Here is a 22,498-nt window from a genome sequence, read left to right as displayed (position 1 = left end):
CAGGCAACCCTGTAAGCCTGTAGGTGTGGCACCCTCAGTACTATCAAACCAGGGAGTACAAAAGGAGATTTATGTCCTCAGTGATGTTACTGCCTACCAAGGGGCTCCTGATGTTCCAAAAACATGGAACAGGTAAACATTTTCTTAAGAAATTATGTTGTTTGATATTTGTATACTTTCAAGCCAAATCGACCAGAAAGAAGATTTAATCAAGTTCTAAGTTATGTCCAGGTGTTAGAAAGACAAATTGCTTGTTGTCAGAATTGCATTTTTAGGGCTTCACATGTTTCAGTGAAATCACACATCAAAGAGGTGGAGGTTTACAAAGTTTAGGAAGAAGGATGTACTACTGTCAGTGGGCACAAAGAATGAAGAATTTATTGGACACAAGGAGATTAGGCAGAACTCCCAAGACAAGGAAGAAACCAGCAAAGCCAACTCAGCAGCAGTGCTGGGATCAGCTCTGGCTGGACAGAAGGTAATTCTGGCAGGGCAAGCTTGCAACCATTGAGAGAAAAAAAATGAGCATGTGGACTAATCAGCGTAAGAGGGGAATCATTTGACCAACAGAAGATAGCATGTTTATTAATAAGAGAACTGTGTAACTTGTATCCAGTGGACGTGAATGCCTTTATTTGCTAAAATGTATAAATAGTGATAAATTTCGGTAGCTATCGTGCCGTCTTTGCGCAGCCCTTTCTGCGCAGATCTAGAAATAAATCAAAAACCTCGCCCCTGCGCGTGGATCGGCGCCTTGCACACCGTGTGGAGGAAGCTGCTTCGGGACACAGGTCCCGGTGTGGCCGGGAGGTGCCGCCCAGACCAGCACTGAACCCTTCACGGCCTCCCCGCAATGCGCCGCCCGGAGCCGCGGGGCCGCGCCCGGTGACGCCCCAGCTCCCACTGCGCATGCGCCCAGCGGCAGGCGGCGCTGCCCGGCTGAGGGCGGTGACCTCGGTACTCGCGCGGCGCATGCGCGGGGCGCAGCGCCGGGGGCGGGCAGCGATGGCGGCCGCGCTGGGGCTCGAGTCCTCGCCGGGCTCCGCCGCCGTGAGCGAGCTGTGCCAGAACAGGCGGGAGATCTTCCTGGAGGCCTCGCGGCTGCTCCTCACTTACGCCGACAACATCCTCCGGTGAGCGGGGCCGCCGCCCTCGGTCCGCGGGCGGTGCCGCAGGGTCCCCCCGGCCGCTCCCGGCTCCGCGCGGCGCCTTCGGTTCTGTTGTGTAATACCGGAGTTCAGAAGCGTCTCGCGTGGTTTTGTCGTTATTTTTAATTTAATGCTGCTTACCTAGAGGTGTAGTGTTCTGTATTTCTGTTTCTTTATTGCTGGTTGGTTTGTTTTGTAAGTTTAAGAGTTTGTTCACAACATGCTGCCTTGTTCCTGATCATCCACCTTAGGTGGGTGTTGAACTACCTAAAAACAAGTGGTGCACAGCAAGGAATTTAACTTGATTTTAACTTAATTTTATTTTTTATTCTATTTTTCGCTTGCCCTATGCTTCTGACTTCGCAAGGTTGGTACCAAGAGTTAATTACAGCTGGATTTCTGCGAGGTGGCTCTGTAGGATGCACATACACGCTAGTACATGTGATTGACCTTGATATCTTCCAGCAACTCGAGGTGTATGGGCTGCCCCTCCCTGTCTATATCTGGCTTGTCTTTTACAAGCTTTTACCTCTTGTAAAAGCTGCTGTGTGACAGAGAATGGCGAGTCCGGGCCTGGCTTCATTTAAAGGAAGAGGTGAAAGAAAAGAGTTTTAAAAGAGTTGAAAGAGCACCTCTCTGTGCTACTGAGACCCAGTCGTTTCACTCAAGTACCAGGAAGATTAGCATAGCTTCTATAGTGGGACCAAAGCCATCCAGTATTAACCTGACGTGTTCAATTAGAATGCACCAGGTACAGGGAGATGTGAAGTTGTCTCTAAGTGTCACTTAGCCCTGCTGGGTATAACTACAACATGAATTCATGAACATAAGTTGCAAGCTAAACTTTAACACTAGTTGGTAACTCAAAGCTAAGTACAAAAAGACATTTATAAAGTCAAAGTTTTATGTTGGTTTTGCTGAAGTGACATAAATGAATCTAAAATTAAAAAAAAAAAAAACTTTCATAGTGCAGTTGCACAGCTTTTAAGTGTCTACTTCATTTGCAAATATAATTATAACTTTCAATTTGTTCAGGAATCCCTATGAGGAAAAATACAGATTAATTCGGATTGGAAATCCAGCATTTTCCACAAGGCTGTTGCCCGTCAGAGGAGCAGTTGAATGTTTATTTGAGATGGGATTTCAAGAGGTGAGTATAATGTAGTAACTAAAGGTGTCTGCCAGTTTACATAGTAAAATTTAAAATTGCAATTTTTTTTCTACTTCTCTAGTTGCAAGGCAGCAGTACATTTTAGGGCAGTTGGTATTTTCTTTCAGTCCTTGTCTGCCAATATCTGTAGCTAGCCAGCAGAGAACTTAGATGTGGCTGCTTCAGAAAAATGATGAGCTAACGTAATGCTTAACAAGATTTTTTTTTTAGCTGCTCAGGCACTGCTGGTTTACTGAATGGCTGGGTTCATATCCATGCTGGCACAAAGGACGTAGTGGGAAGCAAGGTGGAAAATCCTTTTCTTTGTAGTAATCTGCTGTTTGGTGAACATCAGACATTATAAATGGGTGTTGAAACTACCATTTTAAAGAGAGAAAAAAAATAAAAGCCCTGCTCTTCTTCATATTCCTACCATTAGTAGATCCCTGTAGTGATTTAGGTAAGGGAAGCTGATCTGATGAAAACTTAATCTTTCAAAACAAAACCAGAAATGTTTTTCAGCCAATTCACAGTGCAGCTGCACAAGTACTGGTGTTGTCATGGCAGCAGTGAAGGGCAATAGACTGACTGTTCAAGTAGTAGTAGGAGGGTGAGTCCTTCAAAACCCATTTTTAAAACTTATGGAACATTATCCTAAAATAATGTTGAGTGAATCTTGATTCTGTTGCAGTCAGAAGGATTCATTTCAAAGATTGCTTTGTGTTCTGAAGTGGTCCCTGTCTTGGTGGAACTTAAACTGCCAAAGATTGTTAAACTAGAAGCAGTTTTTATAATAGCTGGAAAGCTGGTCTGAAAACCCAGCTCTTGTTTAACAGTGCAAAGTTCTTGTTTTGCTTTAATTTGTCTCTTTGATGCCACACTTCTGTATGGGTTTGTACATGATGTTACTTAGGTCCAGCTGTCATGAGACCTCTGCCTTCTCTTTGGGTAAATTTAATTACTGTAATGTTTTAATTAGAAGAAAAAGTATGCTGAAAGAAGTGGTGACTACGGAGAGAGAAATGGTCTGTGGATGTATTCTCATGCTGGTGCTCAGGAGGCTTTTAATTGTGCATTTTAGCCAGGAGGTGGGCAGTGTAGGTGGGGGCAGGTCTCTCAGAGTGTGTTGCCTCGGTCTTATGGTTATTGTGTCAGTCAAAGGTGTGGAGCTCACAAACTTCTCTTCAACTGCATGGCTGATATTGTTCCTTCTTTTGTTTCTGCTTGATAATGGATTGATACATTCTTTTGAGTTTTGTGGTGATTTTAAGTGTTAACACAAAGCCTCCATCTGCTGTGATATGTGACCTCAAGTAACTGTAGGTAAACAAATCACCTTATAAATAGAAGTGCTGCAGTGGTAGAAACTGAAACTGTTAAAGGATGAATGTTTCAGGATATTCATGTTTTTAGTAACCTGTTCCTGTATGGTAATTACACAGATATTTGATTTGATTATGTCATAATTACTGATCTCTTGTTATACTACCAGTAATTATGTTGCAGTTCAAAAATAAAACCCAGAAATCAACCCAGGTACCAGTTGTAATAAGGATAATATTGCCTATCTGAAAACTTAAAACTTCAACATAAAAGATACCATTATGTAAGAGAATTTCCAGCAGATGCTGTTGGGACTTCTTCCCTCAACATTGGATGTCTTCCTGTGTTGCCTAGGATTTCATTGCTGTACTGTGAGAACTGAGCATTAATTGTTCATTTCTGTTGTTGCTGCTTTCTGTGCCAAACCATAATGACATAGCCCACAAATGTCTCCACAGAATAAGCTACTAACAAAAGCATGCTGTTATGAGCCCTCTTTCTCTAGATTGACTCTAGCTTCTTTATCTGGTAGGCTTCTGAAGCTGTGAGAGGCTTCAAGCTTTTACTGTAAGGGATCTAATCTAAAAGGTTGAATCCTGCCAAGCCTTAGGATGCTAACTTCCAGTAAACTCAGCTACAGCTACAGATCATTGACCAGCTTCGACCTGCATTAACTGCTGAATTAATTTGTCTAAATTTCAGGGAGAAACTCACCTGGTTTTCCCTAAGGAAGCTTCAATTGAGCAACTACGTAAAATCAGAGACTTAATTGCTGGAGAGAGGAGTAGCAGACTGAATGAGTCAAACCAAATCCACAGATCAGGAGCCTCTGAAACTGTCAGCAGCACTCAGACAGCTGCACAACGGCCTTCGAGACCTGTTGACTCTGTTTTTGCCCCTGCCCGTCAGCGACCAGAAACATCACTTGTGCAGTCTCTTGAAATGGTAATTATAATTTGTGAACTTCATATGCTCGTTAGTCTTGCATATAAGTATTGAAGAAGAGTTAACTGTTAGGACAAGTTGCTCAGAGAAAATAAGTAGAGTCCAAATAAGCACACTATTAAGCCTAGAGCAGCTTGATTTGACCACATAGCTAATCTTGCTTTAAGAAGGTTGGACTAGACATTTTTTCCCCACTGCTTTCTGAAGGCTTTTGAGTATTTTCTTCAGTTTACATAGAACTTAAGCATGAAATGTGCTCTAAACAGAATGTTAGCAAGAGATTTTGTTGAAGATGTCCATGAATATTCTGTTGATCAGGGAGTCAAGAAAAAAAGCTCATACGTATTGAAAAGGAACAGCAGGATGGGGAACAAGGGGGAGAGTGAGAAGCTAAGACTAGGGTTGTGTTTGGTGTTTGAGAGCCAACAGAGGAAAAGAAGCATAACCGTAATGCTTATAATTGTTGATGTCTTGGTTCATGCATTATGATCTCTATGTATAGCCTGTGAGGAGGCTTTCTTTTTTCACGTGTGTGTCATTAAAAACAGAAATTTAGCCAGACAAGGACAAATTTATAGTTATTTAGGCTAAGTTTCCCTTGTCCAAGAGGTTGAGGTGAAGTTCCTGATCAAGACAGAGTAGAGTCCTTTCATCTGATGTTAACTGGCCCGATGGGAGAAGATTCAGCACCTCAATTTTGAAAAATTGAGTTATGCCTTTTGATAGAAGCTTTTAAGGATGCTTTGGTGTAACTTTCTGAAGAGTTTTTCCTCCTAGAACCGGTGTCACTTTAATCTTGAAGTTGGTGTAAGATGAATCCCTCCAAAAGCTCACTTCCCATGCATTCTTAAACACAATTTGCATATTTTATATTATCAGTATACTGTTGGATATGCTGTATGCTGTTTCTTCCCAATGCCTACCCAAGTCAGTGAATGAGAAATGGCAAAGTGTTATTTGAAGTGATGGCTTTTGGGGATAGAGAGTGCTAAATGACCCATCCTCACACAAAAGGTCCTTTGGGAAAGGTACTGTTGTAGGCATGTTGTATTGAGACATTTAATCTAATTATGTTAGCATGTTAGCCTGTTGCCTCTAAAATATACTGACTGGATTAGTTTTACTTTGTTTGGGGATTTCTGGGTTAGTTTTTTGGCCTGCTTCTAGATTTTTATTGTTTCAGTCACTTCTGCAATGGTGGTTGGAAGCGATGATGAAACCTGTAGAGTGATTTCCTGCTGTTGTACGGCTTAGTATGGGAAGCTTTAGAAGTTGAACCTGCAAGGACAACAATTTTGCACAATGTTGACACTATGTATTCTGATGTTAATCCTTCCAATTTCTAGTTACACTGCCCCAACATACACTAGCCATCAGAGTTGTGCATCAATTTCTCTGAAACTGTTCATTTTCCATCCATACCTGGATGGTGGAACCAAACTTAATACTATTTAGAGGCTTTAGTAGTGCATTGTTGGCACTCTGTTAGAATGCTGTATTTAGCTGATCTCTACAGGAAACTATACTGATAAGTCTCTGAGCCATTGAATTTGGTCGTTATAGTCTGAATTGATTGGAAGGAAGTCTGGCAGTGACTTGGCCATTTTGCTTGCACAGCAGTGGGGGATTTGTTTTCCAGTGAGTGCGCTGCAGAGTTATAGTTGTATTATCACTGTATGCACTGCTGACAGATGTCAGAGAGATTTAGAGTTGTTTCTGTAGTGCAAGCATTTTTTTCTTGCCTGTGTATTTCGCCTGTCATTCACGGGAGGCCTGGTGAAAGTGTACCTGAAAGAACAGAGGAATATTCATAAATAAACAATCCTAGGGACCTAGGCCACCGTTAATTTGCCTCATTGTTTTCTTCTGCATTTCTTGTCGTAAAGTATTCTTGAGACTTAGGGAAAGGAGAGCTATGGCTAGTTGTTAATTCTGGTGGGTGGATTCTGATCCCTTCTTGAATGGCATACTGATTACAGGAGGAAAGGTGTATCCAAACTTAGAACTGCAGTGAGATTCACCTGGCTTCTATGATTAAATGTTTGCATAACACTTCATACAGAGCCTTTTATAAAGCAGATTAAGCACTACTGTAACACTGATGGTTTTGCATCAGAAACCTGAGTGGCCATAGAATCTGGGAGACTTTCTGCTGTGCTGAGCAATATCCCTGTATACCCTTTCAGGAAGCTGATGGACCATGAAGGTCTTAAGGCCTTTGGCAGTCTCTAATGCCCCTTATTTCTTCCTTTCAACTTGCATTAAAGTGAATCTGGATGCAATGGAGTTTATGATGTTAAACCAGTTACCTACAGCTGATGAGCTCCTGGAAGGGCAAAACCAGCTCTGTTCTATTTTAGCAGTTATGAAAATTAAAGACTGATCCTGAAGTACTGTAACAGCATCAAAACAATCACTTGTAATTTGAGTACTCTTTTAACAGAAGTTTCTTCTTTTGAAGAAGAGTTCAAAAGAAGAGTTCTCACACTTGGGTGTATGATATTACATTTGCTGCAAGTCTCTCAGGAAAGCATTGCATTTTTTATTAAATTAAAATGGTAGTTAACAAAGCTAAAGGCTGGAACATGATATAGCAATAGAGAAAAGGTAATTTAGCAGTGCCATAAGCTTCCCCAAAAAATATGCCAGACTCTTACTTTCAAAGTCCCATTTTCACTTTCTGTATTGTTCCCTTTTAAATGGGAACAAATAGTTTGCTCAGCTACCAACTTCGTTATTATTAACTTCAGCTGATAGTTTTAGTATCTGTGTGTGTACCTTTTTGGGTGCAATATGACTGTAGGTGACACTTAGGAGAACTGACTGAAGGGAGCCTAGTTCATGTATCCAGTTGCTACATATTGGGTGGTTCAGTGGGTGGTTACTGGGCTGTCTGTATAAACCTCAGAGTTGATCTATAAAAGAAGCAAGTAGAAACAGACAAGCAACATTCATGAATAAGAAATAATAAGCAGAATTCATAAATAATACAGTTCTACAAATCGATATAGCAGCATCCAGAAAATGAAAGTTATTGCTTGTCTTTTTGTGGATTTTGGGTAAGCAGTGTCCAAAAGAAAGGTGGGGAAGAGAAGTCAAAGACTTTCCCATTAGAGGTATCTTTAAAAACAGTTTTCTCCCTCAGTTAATTGACTTTTCACTCAAGGCACCGTTCAAAATGCTCAGAGACAACAAGACTGGCTTTACAGTTTGAGTCATGGGTCTTCAGTTCTTGTTGATATCTTTGCAAATAAACATTTCACCCATAAATAAATATATAATGTAAATATGAACATAGAATTATGACTGACTTAACTAAGCTCTCCTATTTTAGTTTATTTTGCCTGAAGGTGAAAGTTCATAAATCATCTTGTAACTGAAAATCCTTTTGCAGGCTGCAAATATCTTGAAAACACTTCAAACAAAATTTGAGGGCCTTGTATTGATGTATGAGAATCCTTCTATTCAGCAGAAAGCACTGGCTGCAATTCCCCTCCAGGAATTGAAAAGCAAGGCTCAGAAAAAGCTATCACAAGCTACAAGAGTGGACAAAGGTAAGGCTGCCAAGTTGAAGTGTATATGAAAGTAGAAATGTTTTTTCAAACGTTCCATACATTGCTGGTGTATGTTTGGTCATGTCTGCAGGTTCCAAATGCTGTTTCTAAATTGGAATTGCCTTCTTCCTAATTTACCACTCCCTTCTCTTACTTTTATTTTGCTTTTGTCATCCATCTTTACTGCTTTTATGTAGAAATTTTTGACTCTTAATTTCTGAATTAATAAAAAAGCTTGAGGGACACAAATGTTGCATTCTTTGAATCTCAGAAATGAGAATAGCTACAACAGGAGGAGAGGAGCTTCTTGTTCAAGTAGTCATTGTTATGAAATTCTCAGAGTGCAGTTTTCCTGTATGTACTACAATTCTAAATTCAGAATAAATTTTTTAAATACCATTTCTCTTTTTTAAAGTGATATTAATGAGATTCTGAATGAGATTTTTCCAAGATGCAGCCTGATACAAACAAATCATCACTTTCCATCCTAATGCTTAAATGAATAGGGCTATTCCCTATTCCTCATGGAGCTAAATATGAAATGTAGGCATAAATACTTGTGGCATCAGTGTTTAAAATTTATATTTTCTTCATAAATGTGAATTTGTTTTGAATGTATGAAGTATATTTCAGTTAAAATGACATATTTCTATTGTCACGTGATGGTTTTATATTTGTTTCAGTGGTATAATGAAATGTTTCTTCTTATATAAATATTTAAAAAAATACAATTCCAAGACCATATTTAAACAACAAAAAAAAATATTTTTCACCATGAATCTTCGATGGAAGACTGTTTCAAGCAATTCTGCTGACTTTATAGGAGTGCTGTTGGTTTGCAAACCAAAAAGAATCTCTTCATGTGTTTTTGTATAAATTACTTCGTGGTGTCTCATACAGCCACACAATAATATGTAATTGTGCCTTTAGCATTAAGGAAATTTTTCACAATGAATATTCTTAGTAATTTTTGTTTTTATGAAACTTTATTGGGATGTAAAAAACCATGTGACCAAGTACAAAGCATTCACATTCAGCAGCATGGGACAATACAGTGGGGAAAAGAGATTAGCAGTAATAAATAACAGCTATTAAATTTCTTTATACAGGAAAAGACAAAGAACAAGCCTGCCTCTTAGACTCTGTTCTAATACTACTGCACACCTTGTTTAAAAAGAGGAAGTAAGGGGGAAGATAGTGGTTTGTGTGCTTCTTCCCAAACCATCAGGCTGATTTAGTCCAAATGTCTTTTAGACCTTAATTTAGATACAAATAAAGGGGAAGGGGCGGAATTCCACTGTTTCAGATTGTGACAGCTTGAAAGCATTTTTCAAGAGCATTTGTTTTGGAATGGGCTGTATATGAGAAGTTTGGGTAATTGGCCTTCAGCTTCTTTGGCTTCTGTCCTGTATTAAGATTGCAACCTCTGGGAATAAATACTTAGTGCTAGGGGACACCTGTTTTTAGGATAGGCCTTGCAACACATAATGAGCATTTTTAGCTCATAAACACTATACTAGGAAGATAGGTCATTTGATGAGAATTATAGCTTTGATTTTATTATTTCCCTTTGCCACATTTCATTAGAAAGATAGATTGAAAAGGCAAAAATAGTTGTGTATCACAGCCAACAGTTTTCTGTTCAAATAAATCACATTTGTAATTTTTTCATGTGATGTTTTAATGAAGGAGTTATTTTGCAAATCAAGGGAAGAATGTTTATAGCATAGCTGTCATATTTTTACAAATAAGCTCTAGTTTGAATGTTGTTATCCAGGAAAAGAGAGTATGGCCTGTGCTTGAAATCTTCTCATTCATCTTTTAGCAAAAAGTTTGAATATACAAAGCATATCCATTTTGTAAGCAGTAAGCCTTTCTCTGAGTGTTCCAGCATCCACATACATGAGTAAAAATGGGGATTTTACTATAATTAGAAGTCAGGTATTCTTGCTTTAATTAACAGATGATCTCTTCCCATACACTTCATGCTCTTGGCAATATGCGTTTAATGATGTTCGTGCTACTACAGAGCTTTTTGTACCGAGGATGGGTATAGCTTCAGAGCAAGATGTGAAATGATCTTAAACACTCATCTTAGGTTTATTTTTCACAATCCTGAAAAAGGCGCTAGTGCATAAATTTTTAGTGCAACTGCCTTTGATTTCCTTTAAGCAGCATTTTTACATATTTATTTTATATGTTAATATTCATTAGTCGAACCTGTCTGCACTGTGACTGCGCTAAAGCTGTAGTGCATAAAAATAATCAGGCAGTAATACCTATGATTGCATTGTGGCCTAGGTGATAAAGTTATTACAAAGAATTATTTTAATATTTATGTATCTGAGAAGGAAGAGTATCTCTCTGCACATTGTAACAGAATGTGCATTTAAAGTTTCTAAGGAGTTTAAAGAAATGGATCTTTCTTGAAAAGCTGGATTTTTAGATTTGTTTTTTAGGTAAAATGGGGCTATTTCCAGGTGTCAAAACAGTGTGAATATGTAAGTAGATTCTAACTCCTGTTGTAAGCAGGAAAATGGGCCAGAAGAGTCTGGTGTGGTGAAATCAGCTAGAGTAGAAAACAAAAGACATCCTGGGTCTGTCTTGGGTAAGCTGAGAAAAGTGTTTATTTGCTGAAATTAGAACAAGCTCAACATGTTTGCATGGTATATACATATTTTCTACAATAACTAAGCTGTATTTGTAGAAGGTTTGTTTATAGAAAGCCTGTACACCTGGTTGTTTAGATTGCTGCCAGTGTCTGGTTCTTTGGTATTTTGAAATCAAAGCAGTTGTTATTCCTATGAATAGGAGAATATTTTGGAGCAGAAAAATAACTCTCTATTCCAAAGTCCTGGAAGAGTATGAAGGACATCAGGAACTTCACCAGGCTGAAATGTAAATCTGACTTATTTTTCTGAGCAACTTCTTATTCTCATTTCAGCTGTAGTATTTAGTACTGCAGTTTTTTGTTCTTAAGTTTGAAATTAGTCTTGACAATTTAGATTGTCTTTTTTGTATGCGTTTAAGCTTTTGAATACAGATTTTATATTTAAAAGTACATAGAAATATATGAAGGCCCAGAAATGCTAATTTGCATAGACACTATCAAGTTCAACTAAATTATTTCTCCATTTGAACTGTGTGTTGTATAAATTATACAGGTGCACATGTGAATGAAGAGGACTTCTTATTGTTGGAGCTTTTGGACTGGTTTAAGACTTCCTTTTTTCATTGGGTAAATAGTCTTCCTTGCAGCCGGTGTGGTGGGCAGACAGAGCCTAAAAGTGACTACCTGTTGCCTACTGATGATGATCTAAGGTGGGATGCCAGTCGAGTGGAAAACCATTACTGCAATCAGTGTCAGCTCTGTAATAGATTCCCAAGGTGAGCATACAGAAACTTGCTTTTTTCTTTCAAGAAACAGCTTTGAATTTGTGCATTTTGTGAACAGGTGCGAAGTTTTTCATTCAGAGATTAGAGAAGCTGTTTTATGTAACATGATAGAATGTTTGATGAACCAGCAATTTCTCTAAAAGGTCAGATTTTTTAAGACAATCTGTGCTTTCTCATATGTGGACTTGTTCTGAATACTTACCTGGCTTGTTTGGGGGATTTTTAATGTTAATTTGATGAATTACAACTTCTAAAATAAAATGTTAATATTGGCAACCATATGTAGGTAGTGTTTTGTTATTGCAGGGAAAACTTCACTTCTGCAGGGAATCACAGTGTAATGTACATCTTTTGCTGAGTCTATAGCAGAAGAGGAAATATATAATTTATATATACTTTTGTGACATTTAGACATTTTGCTAACTTTTTAAGGACCAGCATAAAAATCATATTTTAAGATGGCTAAATCAATTATGAAAACTTAACCAGATTAATTTCAGTGCTGCTATAAATATATGATGGAGTCATGTAAGTTGAGGTAGCATTCTGCTCAGATGTATTATGTGCAGTACAGCAATTTTTCCATTATCTTCTGTGGACTGATTGATACTGGAAGTCTGTTCAGATCATCAGAACACAATGTATAGATTTCTGAAAGGTGAAATCAATTGTTCTTGTTTTATGTTGTTTTTTTCCTATAGGTATAACAGCCCTGAAAAACTTCTGGAAACCAGACGTGGACGCTGTGGTGAGTGGGCCAACTGTTTTACACTGTGCTGCAGAGCTGTAGGGTTTGAAGCAAGATACGTCTGGGACCATACAGGTATCAGTATTCTGGAGTATTTTAACATTAATACAAACCTGTGCAAAAGTAGGTTATGTGTTTTATGTCTCTCAGATCATATTAGCTATCAGGTAGCACGTGTAGTTATGCAGTCAGTTGACAAAGACAATATACATTCAATTTCCTGTCTTGCCTGATGAGATGAAATACAGTTCTGCAAATAAGGTTAGATGACTGACATCAGAATGATACAATCTTTAGCTGAATGTAAGGGACTGTGATCCTAAGAAAGAGTAAGCTTTGGTAATGTTTCTATATGTAGATGAATAGAAAACATGTTCTTTCACCTGTTCCTTCATCTAATAAATTGGAAAAAGTTCCAATATTCTGCAAGATTAGAGGCTCTATCTTTATAAGTCATTGTTTATTCTTGGCCTTTGTTACATAGATCATGTGTGGACTGAAGTATATTCTTCATCTCAGAAACGATGGCTTCACTGTGATCCTTGTGAAAATGTCTGTGATAAGCCTCTTCTTTATGAAACTGGCTGGGGAAAGAAGCTCTCCTACATAATTGCATTCTCCAAAGATGAGGTAGGAGTAATGATGCTAATAATAAACAAACTTGCCCTGAAGCAAGTGTGCAATGGTATTCCACCTTGGTGTGATTTTCAGAATTATTGTAGAAAAGCATGCTTTCATTAACTAGCCTCTTTAAATTAAGCAAGATATGTGGAAATTTTTGGCTGCTTTATTTTCTTCTGCTTATGCTTGAGGTTGTTGATGTCACCTGGAGATACAGCTGTAAACATGAAGAAGTACTCTCTAGAAGGACAGCACTCAGTGAAGCTACGCTGCGAGAGACAATTAATGCACTAAATAGAATGGTATGTAACTTTTCTTCAGTGGGTTTCTGAGAGTGAAACACAAGTATCTGCAGAATATGAAGTCCTCAAAGGAATGCATTTGGTAATCTCATAGGAATATTCATGCACTATGGATTTCAAAAATGCTGTTAATTACCCATTTTACCCTGAATACATAGGAATCAGTCGCAGTGCTGAACTTGTGGGAAATAAGATAAATAATGGTATGTAAGAGTATTATATTATCTCTTATATGCACAGATGTGTGTGTAAGTATTGTTTCTCTTAGGGACTTTGGAGCAGACTTATACTTGCTGGGAGTAAACTGCAACTCCTTAGTAACTATGTGGACTCCTTCAGGGTGACTGTACATTTTCCACATCAGTGCTGTTATACTTGAAAACAGTAGCATTTATGTTGTAAGAAAAGCAGGTTTAATTTGCTTTCAGTGACTTTTTGCAAGCTCTATGAAGTGAGAGGAATGATTCATGGGCTGTTTCCAAGACTTCCAAAAGGTGTTGATACCATCAACAGAGCTTTGTCTCAGAGCCATGTGTATTTACACTGTTCATGCTTAACATCCCCAAAATATATGGAGCCATTTGCACCTGCACGTCATGGTTGCAGAACTTCTCTGCTAAGCTTTTTCCACTCCCTACTTGGGACACTAGGAACTTGATTCAATATACTAGAGTATCATAAAACCTTGAACTACCTTGAGGTTTGCATTTTTTCCTCCCTTTCTTACAGGGCTAATTCCCACGCATGGAAACTTTAGTTCCAGTGATAGTATACAACTGATGACTTAAAAAACAGATTATGCCTTTTTTGAGACCTGTTGGCTTGAGAGTTATAGCCATACATTAAGACTGTAAAGAATTTCAAGACCAGGGCTTGAAATAATTTTAACAGTAATGAAAAATTAGAGTCGCAGAGCAGAGCACTGAGAACAGTAACCAGAGCATCAAAGTGCTTAAAGGAAATTGTGGATTGGTATTATTAATTTAGGGTAAACCATATCAAACTTCCTCTGAGCTGGAGCAAGATCAGTAGTGCTGCATAGGGATATCCTAAGTGTCAGGTCAACTGTTAGACCCAGGAAGGCCTGATGTTTCATGGAAAACTGCTGCAACCACTGGTTGTTACCCATCAACACAAGTAGAGGTATGTTTCCCCCACTTGCTGTGTTAGAACTGGTATTTGGCATCTAGAATTTGTTCAGCTTGAGCTGTTTCTCATAATTTCTCTCTATCTACTTTCCTTTATACAGTTCCACATTGTTGTCTGGAGCAAAAAAGTCTTCAAATGTTTCTTCTGCGATCTCTAGTAGCAAAACTTGCTGGGGTCAGAACTGCTTTTGAGATATGAAAATGCTTATCAGCCTCAAGTTTCAGGTCCCAGTGGGCTGAGTGTGCATGCCTTGGGTGATCCCCAAAGCAGAAAACAAGATCATGTGTGTAATAATTTACATACTCAATGTTGAACTTTTTTCAGCCCCCATGTGGGTTTATCCGCACTTAAAAAACTAAAAGGCTTCACATTCCAGATTTGTATATTTGATCTGAAAGTCATGTAGACAAAATACTAACATCTCAATAATTTTTTTAAAAGTTGTTTACCAAAAAAATTGCTCATTGATCTATTCATGTAGGAAATAAGACCTGTAATTGTTTTTATTTTTCACTAATTTTTCTGGAACTAAGTTTTTCTTAATTTTCTGACATCTGAAAAATAGAAATGTCATGGTTTGTTTATGACAGAATCAGGGAAATAACTCTTTGAAAGACTTTTGTTTGGGCTTAATCAGAAAACCAAAGCTTTTGCCAACCAAGTCACTCCATCTTAGAGAAGAAAAATTTGACCACAAATGATTCTTGCCTTCTCTTTCCTCCAAATAATATTGAGTACAGCTATAGTACATCATACATATGAATAGCTATAAAAATGGTTATGGAAGTGTTTTATCGTCCAAATAAATGTATTAAAAACAAAACGCAAACATTATTTTAAAAGAATTCCACACAGTGCCTGCAAGTTTCTAGAGAAAGCACTGCTGTCACATAACTGTGCACTTATGACTGGTTTGTATTTGTGGTATAAGATTAATGTTTCTAATAATCAGTCTAGACTTTAAATGTTAATCTGTTTTTTCAATTCTATTTTTCCCTGTTGGTGTCACTCTAGAGCAGAATTACAAATACCATTTTTTTCTGAATGTTTTCTTTTTTCCTATATGTCTTTTTTCAGAGACAAAAGTCTTTGTCAGAAAATAGAAAAAGAGAGCTCCTGGAAAGGACTATTGTGGAGCTTGTTGAGTTTATTTCTCCTAAAACACCTAAACCTGGAGAATATGGTGGAAGAACATCAGGCTCAATGGCTTGGCGAGTAGCCAGAGGTGAAATTGGTCCAGAGGTATTTAACTTTTGGTTGGTGGTTAACTTTTGGTAGATGGTCTAAGATGATCATCTTAGAGGTAGCTAACTAAGGTGTTGTGATTATGGTCTAAAAAAAAAAATAACACTTCATGGTAGATAGCCAGATTCAACTCTAAAAAGTGAATCTTGTGAAAACATTAGGTGAATGTTTGATTTGAATTCAGTAGAGGTCCACAAGTAATTTTTGAGAATTGATGGTGGTCTATTGATTTGAATAATGTTTGTGAATTCTTGATATAAAGTGTGTTTTTTTCTTAAAAGTTAAAAATTATGTAAATATTAAATTACATTTAAAGTATGTAGTTTGACAGAGGTAGAAAGTTTAAGTTAGTGTAAAAAATTGGGAAAACTGTAAAAAATTTTTGTATTTGTATTATTAGTTACATCTAGGTTTTAACCAATAGTAGGTTTTTGCCAACTATTTTTTTAAATAATACGCTAGCTTGATTTTCACATCAGTATTTTTTTACTGTTTCCAAAAGCAAGGCTTGGCTTTTATGCTAAGATACAGTTTCCCAGAACCATAATAATATTTAGTTTGAGTCAGGATGCAAAGATGTCACCTCAATTTTGTAGCAATCCCATTATGTGGAATGTCTAACTGTCCTAAACAGAAACAGTTAAGTGAAATTAATTATTTTCTTAAGATTGTCTAAGTTTGAGAAACTAATAGTTATTGCACTCCTCTGTTTTTTGGAAGACTTAATTTCTGATACTCCTAAGAACAATGACTTTTTTAAAAAAAGTAATACTGTGAAGTTACAAAATTTGTACTTTTAAGTTTTTTAAGTTGATTTTTTTTAAGTTGATTTGTAAACTGCATACACGAGCACCTGTATATGGTAGTCACAGGTTTGCTATTCAAAATAACCTTTTACTTATTCAGTGTACAATGTACTCAACATATTAGTTTTCTGTCATGAAACTCTAATTTCTTACTTAAATGATACTACTTCATGTTAGTTTGTTAAAAAATTACTTCTAAAAGTAATTATATGAAAGTTTTAAAAATAAAATTACTCCTTCCCTCTGGATAAGTCGCAAGTATGCTGTAAGAAATGGGGTTAAAACTTGTCTTCTGCAGAAATGGTTTTGTACATGACCTCTCTTAAAAAGGACCTTTTTTTCACTTGGCAGCAAAACTGAATTGCAAAACTGTGACATACTGTTTAAAAGTAATGTAGTCTTGAGGGAATTTAGGCATTGGGGAATGAAGGTGCTTGTATGTTTTGGCTTTTTCAGAAAAGAAAAGAAGTAGTTTTTATTCCCTCTGAAAAGGAGAAGACGTGTAAACTGTTCCATCTCGTCTACAATGTAATAGATGATAGTTATACACGGATTTCCAATAATAACGAAAAAATAAGTGGCTGGGAAGCAGGTGTTTGGAAGGCAGAATCTATTTGGAGAAAGGTTGAAACAGATTGGAAAATGGTAAGAATAGGAATTATTTAAAGCTTGTAATGTACAGTAAAATTATGATAACTCCAGTAAAACAGAAAACCCTTGCCAGTGTTTGGATTCAAAACCTCTTGGTGCCCATAGAATTTAGCTGATGTTAGTAAATGCTGCTGTTAAAATTCAGTAAGATTGCCAAATGGTGCAAGAAATTAGAAATAAATTTAACTTGTCTTTCAGAAAGGATGATTGAACTCTCTGCAGGTAGGTAAAATCCTTGCCAGAATGCCAGATTTGTAAAATGGCTTCCTTCTTAGGCTTCTGGGAGAATGCTGTGTTATTGAAAAGCAGTACTTCTCTCGAAATAAAACAAAGTATTTGTTGTTTTTAAGAATAGTTTTATAGTGTATTATATCTCTCAGCAGCACAAGAGTCATTGGCTCTAAATTGAAGAAGAGAATTGCTACCTCTGACGTGGGAAGGGGTCATATACTAGCAAACAGCTTTTCCTGCAACAGCAACCAACTATAGAACTGAACATTCTTGTCAGGGACTAGAGCATGTTACTGCTTTTTTCCTCTGTCATTTTACTACTTTGAAGGGTCTTTGACCAAATACTCTTCTAGCTTCCCGTTGATGAAAATGGTACCTGCCTCTTGAGATTTTTCTCTCCTGGGTCTGTACATAACTGACTTGCAAAATGCAGTGGGGGAATTACATAAAAAGGTTGTGCTGCCCTAAAGAGAAAGAATGAGGAAAGAAATGGGAGGATAGTATGAAAGATACCACAACAGGATAGACTTGATATAGTAAAAGAGAAGTAAGAAAAATATCAGAGTAAAGAACAGGTGTTCTCTGCTTCCCCAGGATCTGCTAAACATCTGATAGTACATTGTTTGTAATTCTGCAATGATCAGTCATCCTCACTTTTGCAAGAAACATGTTGTCCTTGCACTGAAACTAAACTACAATTTTTGTCAGCTCTTGTAATCAGATAAGACAGGGTGGGACTAATCTGTAAGACCAGGCAAAAAGACTTTACCCTTGTATTCAGTAGCACCTCAAAAGGATGAGATTATGGCATTAAGAAATTAGGAGCTATGCCTCCAGGTCTCTCTCATGCTTGTGGGTGAGGCATGTTAGTTCTGCAGGAATTGCATCCTGCAGAAAGTATGTAAGAATCTTAGAATTCAAAATTACTTTCTATTTGGTGTTGTTTGTATAATGGGAGATAATGGCGGAGAGAAAGGTTGTTTGGGGTTTGCTTGTTCTTTTTGTACAAGATGCAGCTTTGGAGCTTGATTCAGCAGCTGTCCAAGAACTTAAAAGCCAAAGGAACCTTTACAGTAATACTTGGTTAACATTTATTACGTGATGAATGGAAAGGCATTTAAATCTAAAAGCCACAGAAAATGTATCTGTAAGTATTAGATCAAGAGTAACAGAAAATAACCACTTGGTTTTATAGTACACAAGGCAAACAGGTACAAACCACAAATTCTGTCAGATGACCCAGAAATAACCTGGAATCCAGGACTCAAACTGGCAAACTGCAGTAGGTGATAATAATAGTGTAAGACCTATAGATCTGAAATCCATGGATTGTGAAAGGTTTGTTTTCCAGAAGAATTGCTGCAGTGGAAGAGAATTTAATGAGTTGGTTGGTTGTTTTTTTCTTTGGAATTCAGACATTTTTTTCAAATAATACTAGAAACAAAACAACCAAGTTTGAAAGTTAGAGGAAAGTCAAAAATACACAAAATAAAACTTGAAATTCTTTTTTCTGATTAAATGCTAGGATATTATAATGAAAGATGAAATAGACTAATGTTTGAGGGTTTTCTAGCCTTCAAAACTATGTTTAGTGCATTTTGACCAAGTAGTATTTAATGGGATGTTTTGACTTTTTTACTAAAATTCAGCAGTTCAGTAGGATCTGATCAAGGGAAAGCTCTTGCTAGAACCAGCTGAGATACTTAACAAATATTTGGAGTTCAGCACCTTAATGAACATTAGGATTACATTCACAGCTTAAATCATTACATTTTCATAGGTGATCTTCAGTGTAAGACCTCACACCTTTAGGGGTTTTGAGCTTCCTTCAATGTGAAAATAGTAACACTAAAACTGTTTAATGGTCTGTCAATTACATTTCTATATAAATTTCTGTCTATACATTTCTATTCTCACCCTAGTGAGATCTTTAATAAAATGAACTACTGTGTTTTATTATAATTTTATTCTGGTTTGTTCTCTCAAGATTAAAAAATAAAGAGTTGACTAAATCCACTCAGTATGATAGTACTCAGAAGCTTGGACATGACAGAATTTTTATTAATTTAGGATTCCAAAAGGATCATGGTAATTTGGACTCTTTAAACTGTAGTGTCTGTTCTTTAGGTTTGCTGATGATAGATGTTGGACTTGAAAGAATTGGCAGGCACTTGTGACCAAATTTTTGAGAGGGTTCATAGTAACTTTAATGAATGTTAATATGTGAGCGTGACTGTTCAGCTAGGTGAAGTTCAGGACAGCATTGGGACTAAATTAAATTATACAAAGTGGTAACAGTTAAAATAATGTCAATATGGAATTTATAAATGGCTGACATGTATGATTTGCTTGAACTGAGCCACATCAGATCCTAGGAGAAGCAGTGTGCAGCCATAGCTGAAAAAGCTACTGATTGCACAGTTCTTTTCTTCAACAATACTGAACAACTGAAGTGTTATGTGCATTTAAAAAGACCTCGATTTCTCCTTCTTTAAAAAGTAATAAGCTTAGGGGATTTTGTGGCTTGAACTTTACTATGGCTGTTGAAATAGCTTAGTGTTCCCTGGCTAGGGAACGTGTGAGCATGTCCAATTACCTAATTGTGGAATATACCTGGGGATGAAGAAAGAGGTTTTTTATGTAAAATTTTACTTTGCACCGTTTTAAAGATTCAGGGGCTTGACAAAGAATGAAAGTGTGTAATCCTAAGATTTTTATGTCCTTTTTAAGATAATTAATTTGATGTGTGTTGGTTGTCTCAGTTTTTGACATGGTGGTTGTGTCTTCTTTCCATGTAGGTTTATTTAGCCCGAAAAGAAGGGTCATCCTCTTCTTCCATCAGCTGGAAGTTTGAGTGCAAGTCAGTCGGTCTAAAAATAGCTAACATTTCAGTTAGGACAAGCAGTCAAACATTTCAGAGTGGAAGAATACAGTGGAGACTTCGCTCTCCTACAGCAGAAATTGCTCTGATAGGAGGTAAGTGTGGAATTTAAATAATGAATTATATCATGTAGCAGAGATGTTACTGGAAATAAATAGTTTATATGGAGAGAGTACTATGCAAACACTAAAAACAAAATATGAATATTCTTTACTTTTCCAACAGCATTTCTCAGCAAGGTCAAGAAAATACTGTCCATTTTAATTAAAGCTGGTACAAAACTCAGTTTTATTAATATACACAGCCCTACCTGCAAAAGAGCAGGGCAAGCAAGAACACAGAGTGAATACAAAATACTTGTATATTACAAGGATTGATGCCTCTATGTCTAGTGGCAAATGAGTCTGAGTAGTTGCAACTGAGATCATTAAACATCCATTACAGCTTAGCATTTTTAATGTGCATTCTATTATTATATACTGTCTGGAGCTGTGCCTTACTGGATTATCTATATTTTCCTCCAATAGATAAAAGTCTTAGCTCCTATTCAGATTTTTCTGGAGCAACGGAAGTTATGTTGGAAGCAGTTCTAAATGGAGGGGATGGTGAAGCTGCATGGCAACACACACAGCTGTTTAGAGAGAGCTTAACAGGAGGTGGGGAAAATTGCTTGGAGATAATTATAAAACTCAGTGACCTCTGAGAATCTGAACTGCAGAAATGTACTTTGGATTCCTTGAAGACATTATACCATGGATACAGCATGAAGATTTGGTTGGCAATTCCTCTTCATCCTGCTGGCAGATTATTTCCTCTTTCACTGCTTCCATTAAACCAACTTGAAACTGCACATGTATTGAATAGGTAAACATTACAATGAAAACCTCTTTGCTATGAAATCCTCTTTGCTATAAAAACAAACAGAAAAGTTAAGGGGTTGAACCACAAAGTACCATTTTCTTAAACTTTACAATGAAAAGGAAACAATTTTTAGGAAGCAAAACATGATCATAGAAGCACAAAGCAATTGTAATTGATTTTAACTTGGAGTTTTGGGATTGGCTTGCTGGTTTATTGGGGGTTTTTATAATCTACTTGGAAAAATAGTTTGAATTATGTTTTCCAATTATAACAAATGCTTCTGATGATTTTAAAATATTTTAAACAATATTAGAGGATTTAGACATTTTTTAAAAAATTTGATTTTATGTAGTATTCAGAAGTGCTGAAATTAAGTTAAATTCAATATTGCATCCTTGTTAGATGTCTAAGTATTAAACCTGTGTTTAATACCTAGAACTATTTGGAAGCATGATGGTTGCTGGGAAACTAACCTCATTTTGAAGGAAATGTTCATTATGTACTTCAATTGTTATGATCTATGATACAAAATAGAGGGTTAAAACTGAGTAAGAACATCGTATTTTTTTCTATGAAAAATAGGTTATTCATTATAAATACTTTTTGATGATATTAATTTAGATTTGCTTAATAAATCTTTTAAAAGTTAAGCATGTAGGTTGAAATCCTTTTAAGCTGTTGTCTTGGCTTGCATTAAATACTATTCCCAAATTTGATGTTAAAGAATATATTTTTTTTCTGTTCAATTAATTCAGTGTTTAAATTTATTTTCAGTCAATATAAAAAATACTATCCAGGAGACATCAGATGTTGCAGTGCTATGAATAAAACATGGAGTGAATGTTCAGATTAAATAGTCTTTATCAGAATGTGAGGAAGGCCTTGCCTGGATTATACAAGAGATATTCTATTATAGAACTAAAATGAAAAGTTCAAACTATGGTTTTATTTTAAAAGAAGTGAGAATTAAGGATGATGTTCTCAAGATCAGTGTTTTTAAAGTTTTTCTTCCTTTTTTCTGAACTTTCCAGCCTCTGTATTGATTCGAAGCATTTGTCAAAAATCATTTATGTTGAAATAAATGTTTGCTGACCTTTCAACAAATCTAAGCAAATATAAAGCTATTCATATTTTATTAGAAAACTGCATATGCACCGTGAACAAAGGAATCTTAAAAAATAGTAGATTATAGCAGCTCAGAAGTGACAGAACAATGTGTGATGGATTATATACTTCAGAATCTAAATGAGCATTTTATGAGGGGAATTAGAAGAATCTCCCCCCTCGTAATACAGATTAATACAGGGACAGGGTACTTACTGTATTGTGCACACTGGGAGGGAAGAGTACACACTGGAAGGGTCTTTATCAATGCTTGACTAATTCAAAGTGAATTCACCAGTCTCTGTTTAAAATTACTTCTGTATTTGGTTTCAGTTAACACTTTTTCTGAGGTTTTGAGTGGGAGCCCAACAGAAGAGTATTTT

At 36.7% G+C, this 22,498-nt stretch overlaps 1 protein-coding gene across 3 annotated transcripts; it reads left to right on the top strand.

Moving 5' to 3' along the window:
• The first annotated feature begins 923 nt into the window (after positions 1-923).
• NGLY1 (N-glycanase 1) lies at positions 924-22,115 on the top strand. Of its 3 annotated transcripts, none has more exons than XM_021538071.3 (12): positions 984-1,133; positions 2,184-2,298; positions 4,324-4,566; positions 7,961-8,120; positions 11,285-11,507; positions 12,218-12,339; positions 12,749-12,894; positions 13,077-13,187; positions 15,414-15,578; positions 16,844-17,032; positions 20,068-20,245; positions 20,678-22,115. In XM_021538071.3, exons 1-12 carry the CDS (start codon positions 1,006-1,008, stop codon positions 20,851-20,853), a joined length of 1,956 nt encoding a protein of 651 aa, XP_021393746.3. In that variant the 5' UTR covers positions 984-1,005; the 3' UTR covers positions 20,854-22,115. The 3 variants fall into 3 exon arrangements, with proteins under 3 accessions (XP_085429328.1, XP_021393746.3, XP_085429329.1); XM_085573203.1 differs by having other exon boundaries at positions 984-1,295; XM_085573202.1 differs by lacking the exon at positions 16,844-17,032 and having other exon boundaries at positions 924-1,133.
• Positions 22,116-22,498: the final 383 nt, after the last annotated feature.

This window comes from Lonchura striata, chromosome 2 (assembly GCF_050655825.1).
Source record: "Lonchura striata isolate lonStrDom1 chromosome 2, ASM5065582v1, whole genome shotgun sequence".
Taxonomy (NCBI): Eukaryota; Metazoa; Chordata; class Aves; order Passeriformes; family Estrildidae; genus Lonchura; species Lonchura striata.
The sequence above is the reverse complement of the archived record's forward strand: the minus strand, read 5'-3'. Positions and strand labels throughout refer to the sequence as shown.